Source organism: Vidua chalybeata, chromosome 14 (assembly GCF_026979565.1).
Source record: "Vidua chalybeata isolate OUT-0048 chromosome 14, bVidCha1 merged haplotype, whole genome shotgun sequence".
Classification (NCBI taxonomy): Eukaryota; Metazoa; Chordata; class Aves; order Passeriformes; family Viduidae; genus Vidua; species Vidua chalybeata.
The window spans coordinates 16,079,116-16,103,554 of record NC_071543.1 but is presented as its reverse complement, the minus strand read 5'-3'; the positions used below and the strand labels follow the sequence as shown (position 1 = coordinate 16,103,554).

At 40.1% G+C, this 24,439-nt stretch overlaps 1 protein-coding gene across 4 annotated transcripts in view; it reads right to left on the bottom strand.

The window, feature by feature from the left end:
* The window catches only part of DACH2 (dachshund family transcription factor 2), a 247,642-nt gene that overhangs the window by 46,059 nt on the left and 177,144 nt on the right, over positions 1-24,439 (bottom strand). For all 4 annotated transcript variants that reach the window (XM_053955838.1, XM_053955840.1, XM_053955839.1 and 1 more), the window contains exons 4-5: positions 14,375-14,530; positions 10,747-10,919 (exon numbers count right to left, since the gene is read on the bottom strand). In XM_053955838.1, the coding sequence (XP_053811813.1) occupies positions 10,747-10,919; positions 14,375-14,530 (329 nt within the window). The remainder of the gene's footprint in view (positions 1-10,746; positions 10,920-14,374; positions 14,531-24,439) is intronic.

Here is a 24,439-nt window from a genome sequence, read left to right as displayed (position 1 = left end):
TGTCTAAGAGCACTGTAGTCATCTACAGCCAAAACCAACACCGGCTTCTACAAACAACGTGTCTGAGCTTAGCTGATCATTTGCCACCTTTTTCTTGCTGGCAACTTTTTATGTTTTAAGTTTTTCACACATAGGAACATATAGAATATTCTTTCATGTTGCTTTCACAAACTACTTTTAATTGACAGGTAGTAAGACTGCCATATATGAGTCACATTTCAAATAAACAATTCACAGTTGGACTGAACTGTCACTAAATGCAGTCAAATTTGTAATTGGAACCTGTACTTGTGAATTTGTAACTAGAATCTGTACCTGAATAAATGACATCAGTATCTTCTCAGGATAGCACCTGAATAAGGGATAAATACTGCGGCTCTGGTAAGAACTTCCCTCTTGCATGAAAAGCACCAGTGGTTAACCAAAACAAGAGTCTGCTTGCAAAATGTCACATTTATATTTGCACAAGAAACTTTGATACTAACCTCTAATTTAAATATATATAGTACTTGAGTTGAGGAGGAAAAAAAAAGGTAAAAAATAAAAAAAAAGAGGCAAATTTAAATTCTGTATTTCTGTGTATCTATACTTGCAAATTGCCTGAAGATGCCATGGAATTTTCATCAGTAAAAATCTTTAGGAACAGGTCAGACAAACAAGGAATAAGTAAAAATTCATCCTTAAGACAAGAGATTGTGAGACCACTTGAGATACTCTCAACCCAATGTTTTCACACACACACTTCTAATTAAAAAATTCAGTGCCCTTCATTCCTGTTCCCAGAACCAAGAGAAAATGAGAATGTACTGAAAGGGACAATCAGGGACTGAGTTACTCCAGATATTTTTCTTCTAAAGTGCCTCCTCTGTTTTAACACCTCTATCCAAGTCCTTCAAGTTGTAATTCCAAGGGGGAGACACCAATGAGAAAAAATGGTTGAATTTACAGAACTCCAGAAACTGAACCTCTGTAGTCACCCTCATTCCTGGCAATCAGCTGCTTCCTGTGCAAACTCAGAACTGAAATCTAACTTCCTTCTTTTAAAAAAAGAGATTCTCTTGCCTCCACCTCACTAAAAATCACAATTACAGTTCATCTGGGAAAGTTGTCTCAAAGGAATTTTGCAATCTTTCTGCCTTTCTAACCTATTCTGAAGATGTTTCATTAGGAATATTCAATCTGGCTCCTTGGTAGTAATTTACTGTGTATTCTGGAAAATAAACTCACTAGCACCTGAAGTTTTTATGCAGTTTTCTAGGTGGGAGCTTGAATCAATAATGTAGCTTTGGGAAGCACACGGTGGCTCCTAGAAGTTTTTCCATTATAAATCCCTGATACAAAAGCTGCTGTTTGGATGTATCATGGCAATTCATTAATTACACCGCCAGCAGGACCAACAAGAATATTCTGTTACCCATTAAACCCATCCCTCTCCCATCTCATCTTTGTATTTACAGGTACTTCTGCGAGTTATGCAAAGGGAACAGGAGATTGGATCCTCCTCAGAGCATGGGATAGCATTTCCCTATTCCAACCACACCAGCTGAGGACATGGCACCGGACCTGGTTTTAATAGGATTGTTATTGTACATTAAATAACAAGCCAGCCCCAAAGCCATGTAACAGATGTGTATCTATTACATAGCTGCTAATCCTCAATGGATCAGTTTCACTAATTATCTGTTATTTAATGAACGTACAGTAACTAATAGATCTGAAAGGGAGACTTTTAATGCTAATATTTAACAGATATGAGTCTATTATATTGAGTCACAAAAGTTTTTATGATTTTGAAAACTGAATTGTTTTATCCAAATGATTTTTCATATTCTGTGGGAGGAAAAAAAAGGTCCAAGAGCTTAAACTCTCCTGTGTTTTCATCCTTTTGGCCTCCAAAAGAGAGGGTTTGGAGGCTGCAGAGATGAACAGATGAGTAAAAGGGAGCTGGGACTTTGTGGATGTGCTGCTTACTGAGTTGATTTTAAAAGTCACACTCTTACCCCAAAAAGTACCGTCCTAAATAACAAACCATACACATATAAATCCTGTGTGTTTTTTACCTTTGTGCAAATAATAGCATCCAAACAGGTTCCTGCTAACAGGTTACAACTCTGACTGCAATTTCATTTGCATGGATTTCAGTTTTAACAGTCCTCTTTGGCACTATTTCCTCTCTTTTAACCACAAAGAGCACTCAATTTACAATTAAGATATCATTTTGAAATGATTAATTTTACAGAAGAGTGCATAGTTTAAGTAAATTTCATTGTCTACTGCAACCATGAAAATGAATAGCCAAGGAGAGGACATGCCAACTGTTCTGCAAAAAAACCCTATGAACAAATATGACTAGGAATTAACACTTTGATATCACACAAACAGCCATATATGTCATCTTAAATGGGAGTTATTTGAGTAATTCAAAAGCTGATGATTTGGAAAAGCAAAGTATTCCAGCTCCTTCTGGTAACTGTATTTCCCATTGTCTCTCACTATGAAATAATCTCTGCTAGGAGTAATTTGCCTTCAGACTCAGGGTCTTGGTTTGAAATCTTCAGGCAGAAGTAGAAGTGTCAAATAATAATGTCCATCTTAATCACACAGTGAGTCACTTTCTAAGAGAATTAGTTGATTATTCCTTGATCTAATGTCTTACCAGCTACACCAATGTACAGGCACAGGGAAGGCAGAGCTTTCCCTATAAGCAACAAAGGAGCTGAAATTCCCCTTGTATCATATATGCTCCAAATGAGGATGGAGTATTACCATGTGAGGCTGCATATGGATCAAGAAATTGTCCATTTCTAAATGTTTATGTGGAAATATGCTGAATTTCCCCTCCTATAATGAATAATGCTATGAGCAGACTCTTCTTTTGCTGGTAAACAGATCCATTTTTCAGTCCTGTAATCAGTATGCATCTATTTAGCTACTTAACAGCAATGTGCTCTGGTTCATTAGGTAGCTACTGTTGTGTCTCAGCCTAGTTAAAATTTCACAGCAAGTTAATCTATTTTATTACAAATGAGAACACAAGTGATAATGTCCTCACCATTTTCCAAACACAGGGTTAACAGTATTTGTAACAAATCAATGAGGGCATTTAAATAGGAAAATTGCAAATCTAAAATCTTAACATTATGTTTTACACATTGATGACTTCATTTGATTTGTCATCTATGTATTTTACAACCTCGTTACTTTTCATAATTTTTTTTCCCCTTGAAAATGGCTCTGTTCCCCCTGCACCCTGCAGAGCAGCCTGGTCACACACTAGGTAAACTCACAGTAATAAAGCAACATTCCCAAATAAAGTAATATTTTCTCCATTTATATTTATTCCTATTCATAAATGTGCAAGATTAATATTCCAGGTTATAATTGAATGAATTATACATAAGGGTTCTACAGATTGTGAGAATTTTATGAAAAATGAAAATACTTCTCAAGATCTCACCTATTTATCTACCTACAGTACCTACTTTATCTCATCTTTCTTCCTTCCTTTACAGAGCTGTAACATAAATTCTCAAAAAGGACTTTTCCAGTATTTAATCCTCTTGAAGGGTAATATATTTGTCTCACTAAAATCAGTGTCCTTCTCTGCCTCAGAAAATGCAGCTACAAAGCTTGACATTGTTGATTTTAGTTGTGATTTAGCTTAATGGCACTGAAGTCATGAACTCACCCAATTTCCAGACAGATCCTTGATTTCAGCTCAATATCCCTCTTCCCTCCCCTGTGAGGGAGTAGTCCACACCAGTAATAGCAAATACTACACAGTAGTTTTATTTGAAATATATATGAACAGCTTACCTATTTTTGACATAATCATCTTGACCTTAATTCCTTACCTCTGCTTTTTTTTTATAGTATTGATCTTCCTTTTATGTCAAGAGTTTAGAGAAATGATGCTGCTAGATTTTCCTTTTTATTTTTCTTTATTCTTAGTTGTAATGTAGTTGTAATTACTCTTCCAAATGTTAATCTATTAATGAGTTCCTAGAGGATTTAGTGGCATTTCACTGCTGACAAGCAGGTTTTGGAAGTTTGTCTGAGTCCTCGATGTTTTATTCACACATTTATCTTGATATTTCATATTTAATTGAGGTGCTGCTGCTCTACTCTACAAGGCTCTGCAGTGGCTGGAATTCACCCTATCTAATACAGTGGAAAGGAAGGTAAAATGGAGATTATACTGGTTTTAGGCCTACATTAGAGTTTTCAAGAGTTGTAAGAAAGATTTCTGATGTTGACCATGATGGAAAAACAAGAGGAACTGGCAGAAAAAAATCCCAACATTAACTTGCACACTGGGATCTTCATTGTGCCACACCTCAACCTCCCAGTGGTTGCCAGATCTCCATGCAAATCCTCAAAATGGACTACACAGAAAAAATAAAAAAGAAAACAAACTAAAAACCAGAGCCCGATCCCTGGAGGGGTTTGTGAAGCCAGGATGGGCAGGCAGAGTCTCCAGCTCCAATTCCCTGCTGAGCTACCTCGGCTCCCCCCTCCCTGGCTGAATCCCATCCTCAGCAAGTGAGAAGAACAAGAAAAGTTAACACAATTCACAATTCCAGTCAGCAATGAACTGAATTGCTAACACTTCCTTTTTTATCTAATAATAAGATGTATTTCTTTCCAATTGACCCTACTTGATACTAATGCTGTTTGAATCCTCGTAACCAGCACATTTTTAATACTGCTCTCAAGTTTACAGTCCCTAACTGATGGACTACTCAATTTAGGCCCTTCCAAGGAAAAGAGTACCCCTGCCACAGGAAGCAGGAGCTGTGCTACACCTGAACTGATGCCAACAAGAACTAGGATGGTCACAGCCATTTCTGGGCTAGAGAAGAGCAGTTTGGTTTGGATTTTGAGTCATTCCACCCTGGAAATGAGCACACACAAAGACTGGGAGTGACTTGTTGGTCTTCTGAGCTACTTACAGTACCTGTGATTGCTGTAGGTACTGGAGATGAACAAGGTAAACAGCTGGTCTAAAAACCAAGATAGGATCTGTGTGTCTGAAAGCCAGCTGGATCCCATTCATCTTTTGCAGTGTACAGGGGAAGTCATTCGCCTAAAATATGTACTTTGCCATTTAAAATGCACCTTTTTTCCCACTGTGTACATACAGTTGTTTCAGTTGCAGTCAACTGGCAATTATTTTCCTCACAGAATTTAAGAAATCATAAAAAACTCCTACATTTACTGATTTTAATACCAGATGTTCACTCACTAATTCCATTACCTTGTGACTACTTCCTATCAATCCATTAATTGCCAGCTGCTCAGCCAAACAGAGAAGTGCAGCTAATCAGATGGTGTTGGGAAACAGCCAAACAGGAGCTGCCTTCTTCCCCATTTCTTAAATTAGCAGTCACTGGGACAGCCATGGAAACCTTCACTCCTGGATTAAGATCTTGATGTTTTACTTTCCATCTGAGAGCACAACAGTGCCTGAAGCTGGAAAGGATCTCACGGTGAAAACTTGGGACTTGTGCCCCTCTCCTGAATTGTGTCACCCAGTGCTGCCATGGAAGGGAGGAAAGGCACTCCCAGGACTAATGATGAAAATGCTCTACCTCATCTATGTTAGAGCCATATCAGTTATTAAGGACAAATGCAAATGACTAAGCTAATACTAAAGAGATCTGAGCCAGAACTAAGAGCTTAGATGTGCTTGGCCTAACAATTTTCCTTTGCAAGCTCTGCAAAAAGAGATGTTTCTGATTGGATTTTTTTTTCCACTTGGAAGTTTAAAGTAAGTTTTCAATGCTTAAAACCTCTCAATAAGGGTGGTAAGGAGCCAGGTGCTCTTGGCATTGCAGGGAGAGGGACAGCCTCCCTCTGAAGGAGGAGATAAGAAGGGTATTTAATGCAATTTGAAAGGATCTGAACATCTCCCAGCAGAGTAATTTCTCTGAATCACTGAATAAAGAGATCCAAACCTGCACACTCATTCCTCCTTCACCTCAAATACAGCTACAAAAATTAACCTTCTAAGAAGCAAACAAACTCCTGTGTCTCCCATGTCACACCTCCAACATAATAAGCTGTCTGCTATGGAACAGGACAGAATAAATCCAACAATATGAAAAATCATATACATTGTAGAGAAGCTTTATTTTATAAATGTTGCCCTATTCTGAAAACAATTCATAATGGATTGAATGCACAGAGAAATATGAAATTACTGATGTTAGAAATTCTGTAATGGGAAATGTTTCTATTGTGAGAAGAAATGTTTCAGAGCATTCTGAGATGGCCACATTTTTCTGGCTGTCAGGTAAATATTATGAATGTGAGTTGTAGAGCACACAGAAAAATAGCACCTCTCAGCAATAATTACACAGCCCATCTGTACTCTCTTCAGGGAATTTAAAATCATGTCATATACACCCTTTACAAATGCCTTAACAATCCCACAAAATCAGGAGAAAAACAAAACTCAAAGAGAAGGAGATTCAGGAATCTCTACTGCATGTCTAGATCCCACTGTACAAATAATGCTTTGCTCAGTTTATCAGATTAGTTTCTAAAGTGCATCGGGGTGAAATTCTCAAGGAATTACAAAATATGAAAATAAAAATGCTGTATTTTTTAAAAGCATTTTAATTACTTTTTTTGGTTTTTTTTCTGTGTTTCCCATTTGCACTCAACAAAAGCACCATTTGTTCCTAACTGGGACTTCGATGAGAGCAAGAAAGATAAGAGAAAAGCAGGAATACAGCAAGCATGAGGGGATGACAACAGAAGAAAAATGGACAGCAGGAAACCAATTTTCAGAACTACTCCTACTCAGGAGAAGCACATCCCTCAGCAGCTCCAAAGAGGCTGTTTGCCAGGAGGAAAAGGAGGGAGCACGAGGAGGAAGAGGGTGAGACATGAGCAAGAGGAGGAAGCAGGCTGGAAAATATGTTAGGTAAGTAAAATGAGAAGCAGGGTTAATTTGGGAGAAGATAAGTCTCAGATCTCTGGCATGAAGTTTTGCCTCACTACTCTCAGTACTCTTTGCATATCTAACACAAAAGGAGCAGCTTAAGGCCCTGGTTTGGGTTTGGTTCCCAGAATTTCAAGCTCAGCCTAAGCCAGTGTTTCAGTGTTTCCCACCAGCCTGTTCCCAAGCACATCAGGGAAAGTGGCCTTTCAGTGAACAGTCCAAGATTATCAAAGTCACAGCTCCAGACTTGGCTCTTGCCAGCCTTCCCTTCCCTCCACCTTCCTAACCCCAAACCTCTCCCCTGCCCTCTCCCTGCTCTTTGGCTGGAATTGTGTAAATCACTATGTTTTTAGCCATGGAAGGTCATATTTGTTACTGGTGCACTGTAAAATAAAAATCTTTACATTATGTAGCTACTGCTCTCTGAAGCTGAGCGTTTCAAAAACTTCAGTGAAAAATCCTCTCACTTGTCTGTTAAGGGTTCAGCACAACTTTCCTTTTGAAAATATTGCCACTGAGTAGGTTTTTCTGAGTTTCAGGAACAAAATTATTGTGTGACAGTAAACTGCTACATTAAATCATAGAATCACAAACTGGTTTGGGGTGGAAGGACCTTAAAGGTCACCTCACTCCAACCCTGACAGGTGCAAGGACACCTTCCAGAGGTACTCCCCCCAGCCTGGCCTTGAGCATTCGCTGCTCTTTCTAGCCCAAACCATGACTCAAGTGTACTTAGTCAAATTCCACCCCAGACTGATCCCCATTTGACATCCAGGCCATTCCTGGATTGCAGAGCAGGTCCAGCTAAAGAACACCTCTGAAAATGAAGAAATAACAAGAACTGGATGCAGGAGGGAGAAGAGAGAGGGTGGTGAACTCAGTGTCCCTGTCAAATTTTGCTTTGGCCATATGAGACCCTCGACAACAGAGATTCTCCTAAGCCATTTGAGCCAAGTTTCAAACCCAGCAAGCTTCTTCAGATGTGCAGTAAATCCCTGCAAGGCTGGATTTATCACAGGGGCACGGCCAGACCTACAGCCACAGTGCTGCTGGTGCTGCTGTAATCACATCACATCATGTTAGAGATGGCTAAGAAGGTTTTGTGAGCCTGGCCATTGTGCCTCCCTAATTTATGATGTTCCTGTCAGGGAGAAATCAAGTTTCATAGTTATGACATTTCTTTCTGGAGCACTAAATGTTAACTTTGCTGATCATGCATATCTTGGTAGAACAGCTTATTTCTAAATGGCAAACGTGATATAAAAAGCATAATGACTTCATTCAAAACCTTATAAAGCAGCTGATTCTCACACCTATAGAAAACAGGCCAAGTGGTATTTCAGTCATCAGACTATGGAAACAGACACACACTCAATATATTCCATTCATTTCTCCCATTTTAAGTAAAAACATGATGCTGGGATTGCATTCTGTTGAAAACTAGCTATGTTTTGTACTTATTAAATGCACTTAAATAATGTCCTATAATAAAAGCATTACTGACAGCAGGAACAGCAACACTTTTCTTTATTTTTTTTAACATGGTTCATTTTGTAAAAGAATTTCATGTTAACTGGTCATCATTCTGTGCTGGATGATTGTACATTAGGGAAGGAAAGGACAAAAGGAGCCTCACACTGTAATAAAATTCATCTACACTTTCAGCACTCAGGGCAAACTAGAGAAAGATGCAGCACCACTTGACAGGTGAGAGTAACACAGCAAAGGACTCCCACTCTGCCTCTGTCACGTTGGCTACTGGTGCATTTTCCTCTGCAACATGAGAGGAAATAATTCCCACCAGAGTGCTGGCCAGACCTCGTGTTGCTGTGGAGATATTGTGTCTCCTCTGGTGCAGGTGTTGGGGAAAAAATTGCTGTAAATGAGTAACTCACATCAGCAAGGGTCTGCTAAATAACACCCTGAAACCCAGCTGCCTGCAAAAACTGCAGTTTAAATTACAAGGTCTGGCACTGTTTACAAATACGAATTTAATCTTCATGTTGATATACTGGTAACATTTAGAATACAATCAAAGCTTCTGCAAGTTTACTTGCTGCTACAAATATTCCACTGGTGTGTTTAAATTAGGGTTTTGTCAAGAGGTCTCTGAACACTTAAAGAAAAGGTTATGGTTTAAAATGAATGGAATCTCAACTAATTTCTAACAGTTTAATGACTTGCATTAACTAATATACAGCTGGACATCAGAGAGAAATGTTTTCTCCATCCAGCCAACAACTGTGCAAGTACAATGATGATAAAGAGAAGTTTTTACACATCTTAATCCTAACTGGGGATCCTAATGGGAAATGTCACCCCTGAATTTTCCCAGCCTCCCTAGAATCCAACGAAAAATAAATCAACAAAACCAAAGCATTCAGAACAACATTTGCCCTAATCTGGAAGTGGATTCTCAGTAAAAAAGAGAAACAACCTGAAGCAATTTTGGAGATGCTTAGGGCCAGAAAGCAAATCAGAAGGAAAACAAACCTCCTCAGAACCTCAACAAAAGAAGGATGTAGAATTTTATTGCAGTGATGTGACAAGGGATATTTGCTGTCCCCCTTGAGAGGATGCTGCTATCAGAACACATGGGCATGAACAATAAACACGTGCTTGGTCACTGCGAGTTTCTTTCCCTGCTTGATTTAGAAACAGAATCTCTTGAAGCACCAGCCTGTGACAAAAGGAAGCACAACACAACCCTCCCTAATGTATTCTCACAACTGGACTGTAGTGTTGGGAACAGTGATTTTCTCAATGATAAAATAATGACACATGAAAATTAAGATATTTTACAATAAAGATATGAGAGCAAATCAGTTCAGCTAATCAGACAGAGCTGTAAGAATATAGCAACTCAGAAAGATTCTAGAGTGACGGGGGTAGGTGAGTGTAAATGAACACAAATATTGAAGACATTTACTTTCCAGAACAGATAGCTCTACAGACTCATATGTTTAAACCCAAAGAAAAATGGATTAAACTAATGAACTTTCAAAGCTGACAACATTTTACTTTGTCAACAAGAAACCCACATGTGCATGCAAATACACACACACACACGTCAGACTGCTAACACCTTTAATTTTTGCTCAGTAAAAAGTGGACACACTGTTTTAGAGAATCCCATCACACCAATCCTTCACATACACTGATCCTACACACTTCTATTTTGAAAATTCCTTGTTTTAATGCATTTTTGAGTGTGTGGCAGGACAACAGCTCTCCACACAGGCAAGAACCTTCCTCAACAGCCTACTTGGCAGAGACTACAACACGCCTTTCAAAATACAAACATGTTTTAACCAACCAGAAGGAAGTTCAGGTTTGGCTACCAGAGATTCTACTCACTAGAGTACTTGTGATAATTTACTCAGGTGTTTACCTGCTCTGGTTTTGCACTGCTAGAATTCCTGTTTCGTTTTTCAGCCTCACTACAGTACTTGTGATGATTTTCTTTGCTATTTACCTGCTCCGGATTTGCAGTGCACTAGAATTCTCGTCATGTCCTACAGCATTTTCTCTTAAATTTGACTTTAAACAGCATTTTAGGAGAGTTATTACGCTTTCAGAGATCTTACTCTAGCCTGTAGTGAGTGTCAGTGTCCATTTTTAATGACATTACAGACTCACGGACAGATCAGAGCAGCTGAACTCCTTGGCTGCAGTGGTGGGTATTGCTCAGTGTCGGGAGCAGCCCAGGTGAGCTGGAGCAGTGTGAACTCAGTGCCTCGTCCTTCTCCTCCCGAGAGAGCCACTGCAAATCTCTGCAAGCCACGAGGAAGCCTTACCTTGATGACGGAGGCCCCTGCCCTGGAGAGGGGGCTGTGCATCTGCGCCGCCGCGGCCATGTTGGCGATGGTGTTCAGATGGTTCATCTGGTTCATGGCCATGGCCACCGAGGCCGGGGGGAGGCTGACGGGGAGCAGGGGGTGCGGCATCATCATGAAGGGCAGGTCTATCCCTGCGGAGAGCATGGACACGTCACTTGGGCAGCCCGAGGGCCACAACACCCACCATGTCACTGGGACACCCTGAGGGCCACAACACCCACCATGTCACTGGGACACCCTGAGGGCCACAACACCCACCATGTCACTGGGACACCCTGAGGGCCACAACACCCACCATATCCCTGGGACACCCTGAGAGCCCACAACATCAACCATGTCACTGAGACACCCTGAGAGCCCACAACATCCACCATGTCACTGGGACACCCTGAGGGCCACAACATCCACCATGTCACTGGGACACCCTGAGAGCCCACAACATCCACTGTGTCACTGAGACACCCTGAGAGCTCATACCATCTGCCATGTCCCTGGAACACCCTGAGGGCCACAACATCCACTGTGTCACTGGGACACCCTGAGAGCCCACAACATCCACTGTGTCACTGAGACACCCTGAGAGCTCATACCATCTGCCATGTCCCTGGAACACCCTGAGGGCCACAACATCCACCATGTCACTGGGACACCCTGAGAGCCCACAACATCCACCATATCCCTGTCACACCCTGAGGGCCACAACATCCACCATGTCACTGGGACACGCCGAGGGCCACAACATCCACCATATCCCTGGGACACCCTGAGGGCCCACATCCCACTGCAACATCCACCATCCACCATGTCCCCTGGGACACCCTGAGAGCCCACAACATCCACCACATCACTGGGACACCCTGCAAGGGTGCCACATCCCACTCTAACACCCACCACTCAAACCCAACAGCAGCAAATCTTATGGGTTCTGGGGTTGCACAGCGGGTGATTGTCTGTGCAGCCCAGGAAAGGCTGGTTTGTGCTGGGGAGAGGAACACACAGCTGGGCAGTGACAGAAAATGAATATACGACTGCGCCAGTTCAGTGATTTCTTTAGTTAAGAGAAATAAAGAAGGAAAAAACCCCACAAAACATGCATATAATTTGTATGTTTTCCAACATATCAATGTTGACAAATATTTATTACTTTATCTGATCATACACTTCTACCAAGACTTCTTCCTATTACCACTTCTCAGCAATGTTACACTGAATTATTATATTCTATTTTTTGAATCCAGGAGGCTGTGCCTTGGACTACAGACACCACTGAGCAATTGTACAGAAGGTCTGTGAACTGCAACATGTAATGAGAGGTTAAAATTGTTGCCAGAGGTTTTAATTTTCAAAATGTCACTTTAAATTGTCTTCTGCCATGGATATAAACCAATTTAAGAAGGGATGAAATTTATTTGGATCAACTTTCAGATCTTGACATTGCCAAAAAGGTGAAGTTACTGCTAGCAAGAATTGGATTCTCGTACTTCATTAATATCCATTTCAGCATGTGTATTACTTCTTGTACTTAGTAATGACTGCAGTGGAAATAAAGACTAAGACATCAATTCATTGAAAAAACTGTTCAGGTTATTGTGCATTCAGGAGTTCTTTAGAGAGACCACTTGAAGATAGCTACTATCGGGAATCCAAAATTAATTTTTCAGAAAAAAAAACCAAAAATGAGGACTCATTCTGCCAGACAAAAATGTCTTACTATTTTTCAAAATGACATTTAGATTAGAAATCCTCATTTAAAAATTCAGGTGCAAGTATTAAATAACACAAACATAGAGCTAGTCGTTACCAAAAGCCATTGAGATTGTTTATTGTTAAAAAGTTTTCAACTTTTGGGTTTATCCTAACTATTGCAAAGGAGAAGGCTAGTCACCATTTTGGTGCATGAGAGGACTAACAATAAAAAATACCACTGACTGACATATCTTATGTTATTCCTACAGAATTTGACTCCAATGATATCAAAACACCACAGTGCCCACCAGGAAAGGCAGAATTGCAATATTCCCAGCTCCCACACTATTCCTGTTAAACATGAGCATATCATGATCAACAACTGTGATGTCTAATGACTCACTCTCTATTTTATATGACGATCCACGCCAATATTAATTATGATAGGCAATAAGCAATGCCCACATACATCTCCCTTCCCTTCAAACCACTCTGACAATCCCTCCAGTGCCTGCATCCACAAGCCTTTGTTCCCCTGCAGATATCCCTTAACAGCCCAATAATCTTTCCTCATCCTCTATAGAGTTCCAAAACTCCCAGACACCATCTGGCCACATTGAGTTGTATGTCTACTTAAAGTCCAATTGACATGCAAACTAAATGCAAACTACAAACAGAATTTAACAGCACATCACCAGTTTTAAGACACAATCCGTCAAACATTTCAGAGGACTATGAGGAAAATATATCCTGCACTTGCAAATCATTGGGCATAATGTCTGACATCCAGTAAACCCTTTAACAGCCTATAGACATTCACCTACTACAAAATCCACTGGAAAATATCCTTAAGAGCAAAGAACACGACATGCTTGTGTGTAAAAGAAATCCAGATATTGAATTATGCAAGAATATAAATTGAAAGGACAAACCTCAGAGAATTTGAGTCCTATGACCTGGTGATTTTTAACTACCGACACTTAATACAAAATGCTCAGGTCCACACCTTCCCACAAACAAAGCAGGCTCATTTTGTAGGAGTCATTTCAATAGCTCTCATTTTCTTGGGTCTGGGGCCTGGCAGAGGAGATTGAACTGACTACTCCAAAAATGGTGTTAAGTAGCCAGAAATGTCACTCATCCACTAAAACTAACACCAAAAATTAACTTTGAGAACTTGGAGAATAAAGAGCTTAAACAAGCAACAAGAGTTCATAAATAATGAGCTTTTCATTCTTCATCCACCATCAACTACAGGAATAACTTTACTCCTCACTAATTTTTAAAATGTTAATCCCAAACATCTTTCTTGGAACACTTTTTCCTTCCCTTCCTTCCCTCTCTGGGTGCACAGAAGTGGAACTGATGGCTTCCCACCTGCTCCCTTCCTAAGGGAAAGAAAAGAGATGGCTTTTTGGGGAGCTCCAAGTTCCAAATCCAGCCTGTGTCATTTTATTCCAGTTGTTTTGGATAGCTGGGTTCAGTGCATGGCCTTTTAACTGGACATCTTGCATTTATTCCTTGCTCTTGTATTTTATTTGGTGGGTCAGCATTTCCATCTGGAAGAGAATTTTCTCACATAGCTAAGATTTTAAGCAACTTTATGATTATTTTTCCTTTCAATCCATGCCATGGAAATGGCAATTAAAGACTGACAGTCCCAAACCCAGTGGTGAGTGACCGAGTATTCCAAGAGGGAATAGCCACTTGGACTTGGACTGATGGCAGAGGGTGGCTTGGACATGAGACACAAGTGCAGCTGGCAGTGGAAGGCCTGACCCTCCTGTCACTCACGTGTCTCCCATCATCTCTCCCCTCCCCGAGGCTGGGAAGGAAGGCAAGCCCAGCTCCCAGCAGGGCTCTGGGCACTCTTTTTTCCCAGCAGGATCCCGGTACGTACTGTTGGTGAGCAGGTGGTTCTGCTGGAGAGGGCTGAGCGGGTGTGCACTCCCAAGGCTGGACTGCCCTGACAGCGTGGGGTGACCAATGCTGTGCTGGGATCCTGTCGTGATGGGGGACTGCAGCTTGTCTTTGTCCCAGGAGGATTCACTCCCACCTGCAGAACAGGGCAAAGCAAACCATGAGTGGCATGCACCTTTATTCAGAGATATTTTGCTTGGTTGGCAATGAGTCAACGCTCCTTACCACAGCTGAGTACCTGGCACAGGTACAGCACCTGAACCTGCACCTGAATTTTTCAAGAAATAAATTAATAAAGAAGTATCAGGAAAAAAAAAACCTTTTAGACACTTTCAGCATCACCTACTTTCAAAATATTGGTTTGTAGAAACAGGAAAAGCGAAATGTTTGAGGATGAAATCATCAGTCATGATTAAATGAATTATCAGAACGGGAATATCTGACAGTCACTATCTCCTGCTATCACAGGACACAAGGCCACCAGTCCCTGCCAAACATTCATCTGAGTCCACCCCTGTGCACACCAGGTGCCTGCACTGTCACTGCTGGAGGCATTTAGCCATTCCCTTCCTCCAGTGTCACCACACTGCAGCTGGAATTCAGCCCTGAAGATTTACTACAGTTTATTTATTACAGTTTATCCTCAAGCTTGGTTATCTTTGAGCTCCCCCTCCACTGCTGGGCCTGACCCTGGGGATGGCCCATGTGAAACTCTTCACTTTGTGGCTTAAATGAGCTGGGCACAGGCTGTGCTTGGAAATCATCAATATCCAGCAATTTCAGTCCAGATATCTATTATGCATAGTAATTACTGTCTACAACAAACACAAAGTCTAGAAAACTGAGCACTTGGTGTCTCAAATCTCTGTCTGGTCTTCTGCAGCAATTTTAAAGACTGTAGTTGTTTCAGTATTACACACTAGAATAACAAATTCCTTTTAAACAGCAGCTTAAGTAGACCATGTTAGTGAATCCCAAAATACATCTGGTCCACAAAACAGAACACCTAAAAAACAAGTTAGGCTGAACATTTCTAGAGTTAAAAGGTATTTTAAGATCACTCCCCTCTCAGGAGTCACTTAGATTATAGATTGTTAGAAAAACATGTAACTGCAGTATTGATTTTGTTTTGAATTTATGAACAAGGATCTCAATTAGAATAAGTAAATAGATTACTGGAGTGCAGCAGATAGAGGCAGCATGAAAAAAACATTTTAATTGAATATGAAAGTAACAGAGAAATTCCATTCTTTATGACAACACTTGGCTAATAAACATGATTAATACTGCTAAATGCAAAAGTTTGAAAGATCAGTGATTGAGAAAAAAGGAAAACATTCCATCATTTTAGCACTATGTCCAAGCATGAATTACCTTCCTATAAAAGAGCTGTAATTTGTAAAATGATGAGTAATACACTGACAAAGAAAGATACACTAAATTATGCCATGTGATATAATGTAGCATGGCATAGTGCAGTAATTAGAATTACTACAGTCAAGGCTGTGTCAGCATCTTTGTTATTTAATATACTGTATATCAGCTCTTTCAAATAACATTTGACTGCTATTTAGTGTGGAAGTTGTTCACTTTGACTATTGTGAATCTGGGGTGCTATTATTTGGTGTGTTTCAGAAGTTAAATGTATGATTTATGAAGGACTTTCGGAGGTAATGTCGAGCATTTGATTTCAACAGTGAGTCTTAAATTTTCTGCATACGCTTTTTCAACAAATTTAACGTTTACACTCTATTCTTCCTCAAAAAACACACATACTTTTCCATTAATTTTTTGCTTAGGAACACATTTTGTAGCTGTAATTTCACATATCAGGGCACTGGCCCCAAAAATTGGGCCAAAGGTAGTTTGTTGGGATTTCTGAATGAAAAGAAAAAAACTGAGTCTTCATCTGAAAGTTTCCCTCTCCCTGTGTTCCTCTGCCCTGGGTAGTTCCAGCCCTAGGCACAGACGGTCTAAACTCAGCTCATTTGGTTAATTCTGGAAGTTTCTCTTGCCTTGCAGAGCCTCGTGGCCCTGAGGCTGCAATAGCAGAGCCCCCCCAGCTCTCTGAGCCCAGCTCTACAACAGCTGCACATGCTGCAGGAAAATTCCATTATTCCCAATTTACAGATGGAGAACTGCCCTGTGAAGAAAAGTGACTTGCTTAAGGAAACCCAAGAAATCTGCAATGGAAGGGGAAACTGAATTTAAATTATGTCACACAGTCCAAATCATTGGACCAGTTCTCTTTACAGATGGGGACAACAATAACTTTTCCCCTCTGCAAATTCCACTTGTAAATCTGCTCCAGTATTCAGTGCCAGCAACCCAAGAATAAATTGCAATACACTTATCTCTACAGACCATTCCTGTATTCTTATGTTCCCTATCACTCCTCCTTAGAGAAAGAAAAAAATACAGCTGAGTGCACGATGTATAATAAAAGTGATGTAAAATGAAATGCATCCTTAGCCTGCAGTGTCCCACAGATAACAGCTCCATCTCTCCATCTGGACTGCATTTCCTATGTAGTAGGAGGCCTCTTAAAAATGAAATAATAATTAGAGCAGTTCTTACCTAGAACTGCTCAGGTGTGAAGTGTTTTATAAGGACAGTGTGGTCAGCTCCAGCTGGGAAAGCTGAGGGGCAGAATTAGGAAGCTCCTGTTGAGGAAACTGAACTGGAAACGAGTCAGGGCTCCTGGTCCTACCCCTGGTGCCCTACAGCACAGACACCCTTGATCCATCCTACCCACAGTCCCTCTGCACAGTTAAAAAATAACCATTTACAAAAAAAATGTGCATTCTTCCCTGGAGTATCTATGCCCATACGGTAAGAAAAAGATTACATACAAATTTACAGCAAGCCTGAAGCAGATTCACAGTGAAAACCAAGTATGTGACATGCAAACCTGTGCTGGTACACTCAGTCCTTTAATTGCCATGCAGCGTTAAAAAAAGGTATTTATTTTTGAGCATACAATTTTCTTATTTGGTAACACAATTGTCAGCATGTTTGATCAGCAAATACATATCTGACATGCAACATATCAATGTGTATTTTCTAATTCTTTGTTGCCATAACAATTATAAGTGAATACATCCATAAAAACTGAATCTTTCTTAATGCTTCAAATTCATGTTTAACCACAATTTTTCAGATTTCTCTTCATCGCCATTTTTTGTCCAAACAGGTGCCATCCATAAGGCAAAGACATCACATTTTGATTTTAATTTTTTTTATTTTCAATTCTGTATTTTGTATGATGAGCTTACAGTACATACAGAGATGTATTTTAAGTAATTTCTTTAGGTATATAAAATATAAAGGGAAAAATATATAGAAAAAATAAACATACACTCCTATGAAAAATGAGACAACAGGAAACTGCAATGGGACCTACCTCTTTTATATGAAGGGAAATAAAACTTATTTATTTTATATGAGAAAGAATATTTCATTTTAAAATACAAGTAACTTGATACATGAGTGTCATAGGAATATTATTACAGCACCCAGAAGTTATTTGTCAAAATGCCAATACATCATTTATACACTTTACCAAAAGCTTTATGTTTGATGCTCTTACCCACTACCCACATGACCTTCCCTCCAACAGAGAAAACTGAAGGACAGAAAGGCGATTTTTCCTTATCTTGTTTGCATTCTGGTCGATCTTGTCCCAGCACAGGCTGTTCTCAGCATTAGAGAAGGGAAAGACAGAAAGGACCTGCAGCCCCAGAGCTCCTGATGCTCGGCAGGTGCAGGCACAGAGCTCGTGGGCTCCTCACCAACACCTGGAGGAAGGGGGAAAGAAAAGAAGTCTGGGCTGCCCCCCCCACCCAGCTGAGAGCAGCAGAGCTGTGCTGCAGGCTCTGCCTTCAGAGCTGCAGCTGAAAGCACAACGGGGGTTAACAAAAGGCCTGAGTGGCTGCAGTGTCCAGGGAAATGCAGTGCAGGGCACACATAAAGATGGACCCCGTGTGGATTTGGGCACAGGTTATTTGTGTAATAAAGGAAATCTGGGATTCACCAGTCTGAACAGGTTATTTCAGAGAAGTTATTTAGCAGTGCATGAATTAATGTTCAACCACGCAGAAATCAGGTGAATTTAGGAGTTAAATCACAGGTACCATGAACAAACAGGGAAAATCAGCACAAGCAATACATTTACCTGCTGTCAGTGACAGACCTCCCACAGCCCCACTGGGAGGTGATTTACCATCACAAAGTGTCTCTGTTAAAGTTTAGTTTTATTTATTTGAAGGAAATGCAAGCAATAAGCTCAGCTTCAGTTTTTCTGAAAATGCTGCTACTCACCCATTATTAACTTTAGCAATTTTTTAAGGCAACTCTTAAATCCAGAAGTTTTCTAGCAATAAGCCTCTCTGTGCATTTCCATTCTTCAGAACAAAACCCCAAAATCTGTTGTTCGTTTGTTGGGTTTTTTTTTTTCTTTTGGTGAAGACATATCTGTAGTGATTAAATCAGTGTCTTGGTTTTAGGTATTGAAAGATATCCAGAAAGTAATCACAGTTCAATTCGGTGACAGTTTCTTTTCATTTGGTTTCAAATTCATTTTATCAGCCTTAAATCTGTCTGGTTGAGCTAAATGAAATCCTCTCTGTCAGAGCTACCTTCAAATTCCACAACCACACTGTTTCAATCTATGTCTGTCATTTTACTTTTCCTTGTGATACATTCCAGAAAAATTGAACTCCAATTGTAAAAAGCAATACCATCTTCACTGGCCAATTCTATTCCCAAATTATTTTTAAGCACATTTTTCATCCTGTTGGGCATATTAAGCACAACAACAGCTGTGAAGAAAAAAGTATTCCATGCATTGCTATTTCAGCACTGGTAATTCCAAAGTATTTCTCACCTCTAACTTCTTGTGAGTGTCCAGCACATACAGGGCCTTTGAAAATTTTTGGATTATACAGAACCACATGATTCCCAAAATAACAAGAGGCCTTTTTGCCAACACTCCTAATCCTTGTGTTTCCAGACTGTTTTACCAATACCCCAACCTCACCCTGACATTGGGAAAAATGGTCCCTTTCTTGGCCTACACAGAATATCTCCTGCGAAAACATTTCAGCCTACAACTTTCTGTCAACATTTTCATGGTATCAACCTTTGAGTGTCCCAGGAAGACAAGATTAGGTCGAAAACTGAGACTCTCACTGCAGGAAGGTCAGGAAGACACCACCCAGCTTTCATTCCTGGTCAAGTGCCACCTTCCTGTCAGAAAACCATAAAACTGCTCTGGCTCAAGATTCTGACCCATTTAACCCCAAATTCTGTTCCTTGTATTGGCAGTAGATAATGTCATTTACAGAGGCCATGCAAAGGTGGACATTTTCTTTGGTCCCTTATTACTCCCAAATGAAATGCTCAACTTTAAAAATGGGAACAAGATTTCCAATCAGCCCCCCAAATCATTACAACCATCTGGAAATCTAAATGGCAAATCTGAAATGCATTTAAAGCTTTAATCCATGGATTTATCTGGCTGTGTGTATTTGGCTGTATCAACTTTTGGAGTGTACCCTACAAGAAAGCCATGAAAGTGTGTAGGGTAAGATATTAAAGCTCAAGAAATCCAGTGATGGCTTTACTGGGCTACTTCCAAAAACTTATCAAGTGGTTCAGCAGATGTAATTACTGCTTAGCCCTGCCAAGGCTTTGAAATGTGCCCATTAATTCAGCAATTCCCAATCTGTCCATCAGTCAGTCATACTTAAAAAATATGTCTGTCAGGACTTAGGTGAAGTAATCTGTTGATAATTACACAATAAGAAGGCATCTGAAATCTGAATATCATTTCTAAACTTTTCAAAAAGTCTTGATGACAGCAAAATCAAAGTTTATTTCACAGCAAACGGGACATTCAAGGTAACTGGGAATATGTCAGAATATTTTATGCCAATTTAATTAAGAACAATTAATTTCAGGAAGATACTTTTTGAAACTATAAAAGCAGGGTTGCAATATTTATCTAGGAACCCAACCATCCCTCCCAAAACATCAACTGCTTCCTTTAAAGTGAACAAAGAAACAAGGAGGTGGTAAATGAAATGTGCTCTGAGGTTCCCACGTGCTGATGGATGAGCCTGGTGCTGAAGCTCAGCCCCAGCCAAGTCTCCTCAGTGCCAGGGACCTTGGCAGGTGTGACTGTCCCTCCCTGGGCCTTTCCAGCCAAAACGAGATCTCACCATTACAGCCAGGTGCTGGTGTCCAGCGCCTGAACAACAGGAAACCGCCTCCCTCTCTCACACCAGACAACAGCCATTCATCCCTGCAAACTGGATCCACAAAAATGCTCCTAAAATTCAACCAAGTGTTTTCTACTGCTTTCTGTGAAAGATGAACAAACTTGCATCAACTAAACTTCAGGATCACCTTCAGCACCTCCAGCTGAACTCCAAAACACCAAACACACCTCAGCGGCTCAACTTCCACAACCACAGCACCCTGTAAAAGTTACATTTAGCAAGATGAAACATCAGATTTACAGAAAATTAGACATGAACCCTTATAACAATTGTCACTAAAATGCACTGGTACTCACAAACACCTCTCAGAGTTAGATACCTGTGCTTGCACTATGTGAAAAACACCTGGTGTTATTTGAAGGTGTGTTTTGGGAGGGTTAACTTGGCATTTGCTGTCTTCCTCTGACAGCTCCTAGTTCTTGTAGTGGATTAAATATTAAGTTATAAAACTCTATTCAGCTTCTTCTACAGAACATGAAGTACATTTATTGCTAACATTTTTAGTAACAACTGTGTGACAACTGTTTTATTTTTCTATACAAAGATAAGAATGATGTACTAGAACACAGCATCTATTCTGGTTAAGGACCGTCAACAAAAAACCTGTTTTCTACTGCAGGACTACAGCCTGCCTTCAGAAACACGTTCATTTCACAGAGAGAAAGAAGGTCAAAATTCTGGTCTGTCATGTTTTTATTACTGTTGATGATGCACAAGCCAGAAATAAAACAGCTTAACTTTCAGATCTTGAATACAGTTTGCAGGGCTGCCTGCCAGAAAGGATGAAGTATACATCCCTCTGAAGTCCACTACTGCAGCCACCAGCAAGCAGGGAACCAGGATTTGTATTCCAGTGATGATAATCACCCACGCCCTCACTCACCACAATTTACAATTTTCTGCCTTTTTAAAAATTACTTAATATTTCCCCATATTTAACAACTTACTGGAAGAACCACTGAGATAAAATACTGTGTATTTTTACCATGACTCTAACTCAGCAGATAGTTTAGTTTCATTCTGAGAGGCTTTGAGAATATCTTGACATCCAGGGCAGACAGGTAACTACAAAATCAGATTATTTGAGCTTCGACAATTCATCATTTACCATTTCTTTGAAATAATTATTAAGAACAGTTCAAGTTACAGATGGCAATCTGCTGAGTTAATCTGCAGTGACATAAATGGATGATGTATTTATAATCTTTCCAAGATCTCCTAATACTAAGAGAACTCTATATAATGCAGAGTATGGCTTGAAAGCATTAAATAAAATCTGTGGCTTTAATGTACACCTGGACAGTTTTCCAAACTTCCAGCACCTGCACAAAACTCACTGGAGATGTGACCAGAGAATGAGAGGCTGCTGAGGGATGCCCAACACACTTTTACACAGAAGAAGGTCTCTAGTGAGATTTAGTGCCACAGTCCTGGTTTCCACAAAGGATCAGTGGCTGCAGCCTCTTGCACAGCCCCACCAAGGTGTGTCAGGATGGGAACTCAGGCCAGGCATACGTTAATTCCATTTCTTACATCTGACAGTTGACCCCTTGCACAAAATACTACTGACTTCCAAAAAAACTGAGAGTGCTGCCAAAACCAGGAGAGCCCGTGGGTGAACCCAATTCACAGAAAAGGTCAGCAGGGACATCTACTGTGTTTCACTTAATGCCAGCCTAAAAATAACACTCAAAAAACCCTGGAACTACATTAGCAGCCAACTTTGTACTTCTTTCACAACCACTTTCATTTGTGCTCACAGTAATATATGAACAGGCTCCTAGCACAGCACTTGGATCCACCTCACACATTTAATCCATCTTTGCTTTTCAGATCATTTTTCTCATTCTGCAAGCTTAGCCACTGGGTATTCCCACCACCTCTAGAATAATTCTCCTCCAGGAATACCAGTGGGAGTTTAGCATTAGCTTCTCTAAGGAGCAGGATCCAACCCCTAGAACTGACCAGTAACGCCAAATAAACCATTCCTAAACTTGTTATTCTGTAAAGGATACTCTACGTCTTCAAGCTAGAATTTCTTTCTGAGCCACACAAAGCAATAAACAACAACTACCATCAGAACAAACATTATTAAAATGTTGATATTAATACCAGATAAAGTGAAACTATTTCTTAAGAAGAGAAAGTGAGAGGCTTCTGCAACAAAACAGAATAGCACAGTGCCAAGCTGAACTTAACTAAGCTTGAGGTTTTGGACAAGATTCATTTCTGCTTGTGGTATAAGTATGCACCACCTTGATTATCATTTAAAAAAATATTGACAGCTTGCCTTCTCATACCAATGCCTGGTAACAAATTCCAAATGTTTTGTCACATTTCTTGTGAGCAATGCCATCTGCCAGAGGTGGCATTTCATGGCTGTTTACCCTGACTCCCTCCAAGAATTCATCTGCCACTATCTAATGCTGCCTGAATAAAGGGGATTAAGACTCTGATGCAACAGAGACTATTGATAATTTGGTATAATTGGGAAGAAATGAAGATAAATGAGGTTGAGGATGGAGAGGCAATTAGTTGAGCTGCCTGTACAGCTGTGTACTCGGCCTGGCTCCCCTGGCCTTTTCTTTGGTGAGGTATGTGCAAATTAAACATAATGACAAATACACTCTTCCCAAAGCTCTTTACTTTGCGAAGCCTGAAGATCTGTTTTTTCACTTCTGAGATTCTGTGTGAAAATAAAAGAGACAGAGGACCACACTCTCTGCTGAGGTTTTTAAAGAGATGCACTTTGTCCCAGCACACCTGTGGCTCAGCACCTGTGGTTCCAGCTCAGCATTCCCAGTGTCCAAAGCCCAGGGCCAAAGGGTGAAGGATTTTGTCCCCTCAGTGCCACAGACAGCTTTGGTCATTCCACAGCTCCAGATGGCTTTGCTGCAAATATCCTCTATCCATGTCATTGCTCAAGCAACATCCCCTAACTATGATCCCCCCTAAAGCCAAGCCCCACAGTCTGTAGCTGAACCTCCACTTTATAAATTATGCCAGCTTTTAAAAATACTGGTCAAAAAAACCTTTGAAACTTCTAAAATGCACATTTTACTCTACAAAACATCTTGGAAGTGGTAGGAATTTTTAGTCCTAATACAAAAACAGCTACCCAGATAAAAGCCTTCATTCTAAGCTACATTATTCAGGTGAAGCCAAGTAATCAAGCTTGAATATCTTGAAAGATATTTAAATCTCAAGTGAACATGGTCAGACTACAAACCTCCAAATTAGAGGGCACAAATCTGCAGTCTGATTTGCAGTTCTCATTTCAAATATACTGAGATACATTCATACATATACACGTAGAAATGCCCCCATATGGGATTTAACATAAATGTAAAATAACATACATTTGCTACAAGAAATGTCACTACATGTTTCACATAAAACTCTGACAGTTTTTCATAAATGTCAAATAATGCAAGATCTCCTTTAGAAAGAAATCCAATATTTGCAGAGGCAGCTTTGGCTTACAGACATGTTTGCCCAACTACCCAGCACACGTTAATTTTCTGATTTCATGTACAGGTGATTCTATCCAAATTAGGTCTTAGATGAAAGATTTCATAAAACTGCACTTCTCTCCTGCACCCATACAGTCATCAGTTATTTAAAAAATTATTTTATGGATTACTCAAAAAATGTTCCTCAGGAAAAGACAAAAGGCCAGTTTCGATGCACAGAGGAAATTTTAGAAGCCAAATATTACATAACTTAAAAGAATAACAACTTAGTAATTTATTTTGTAATGAATT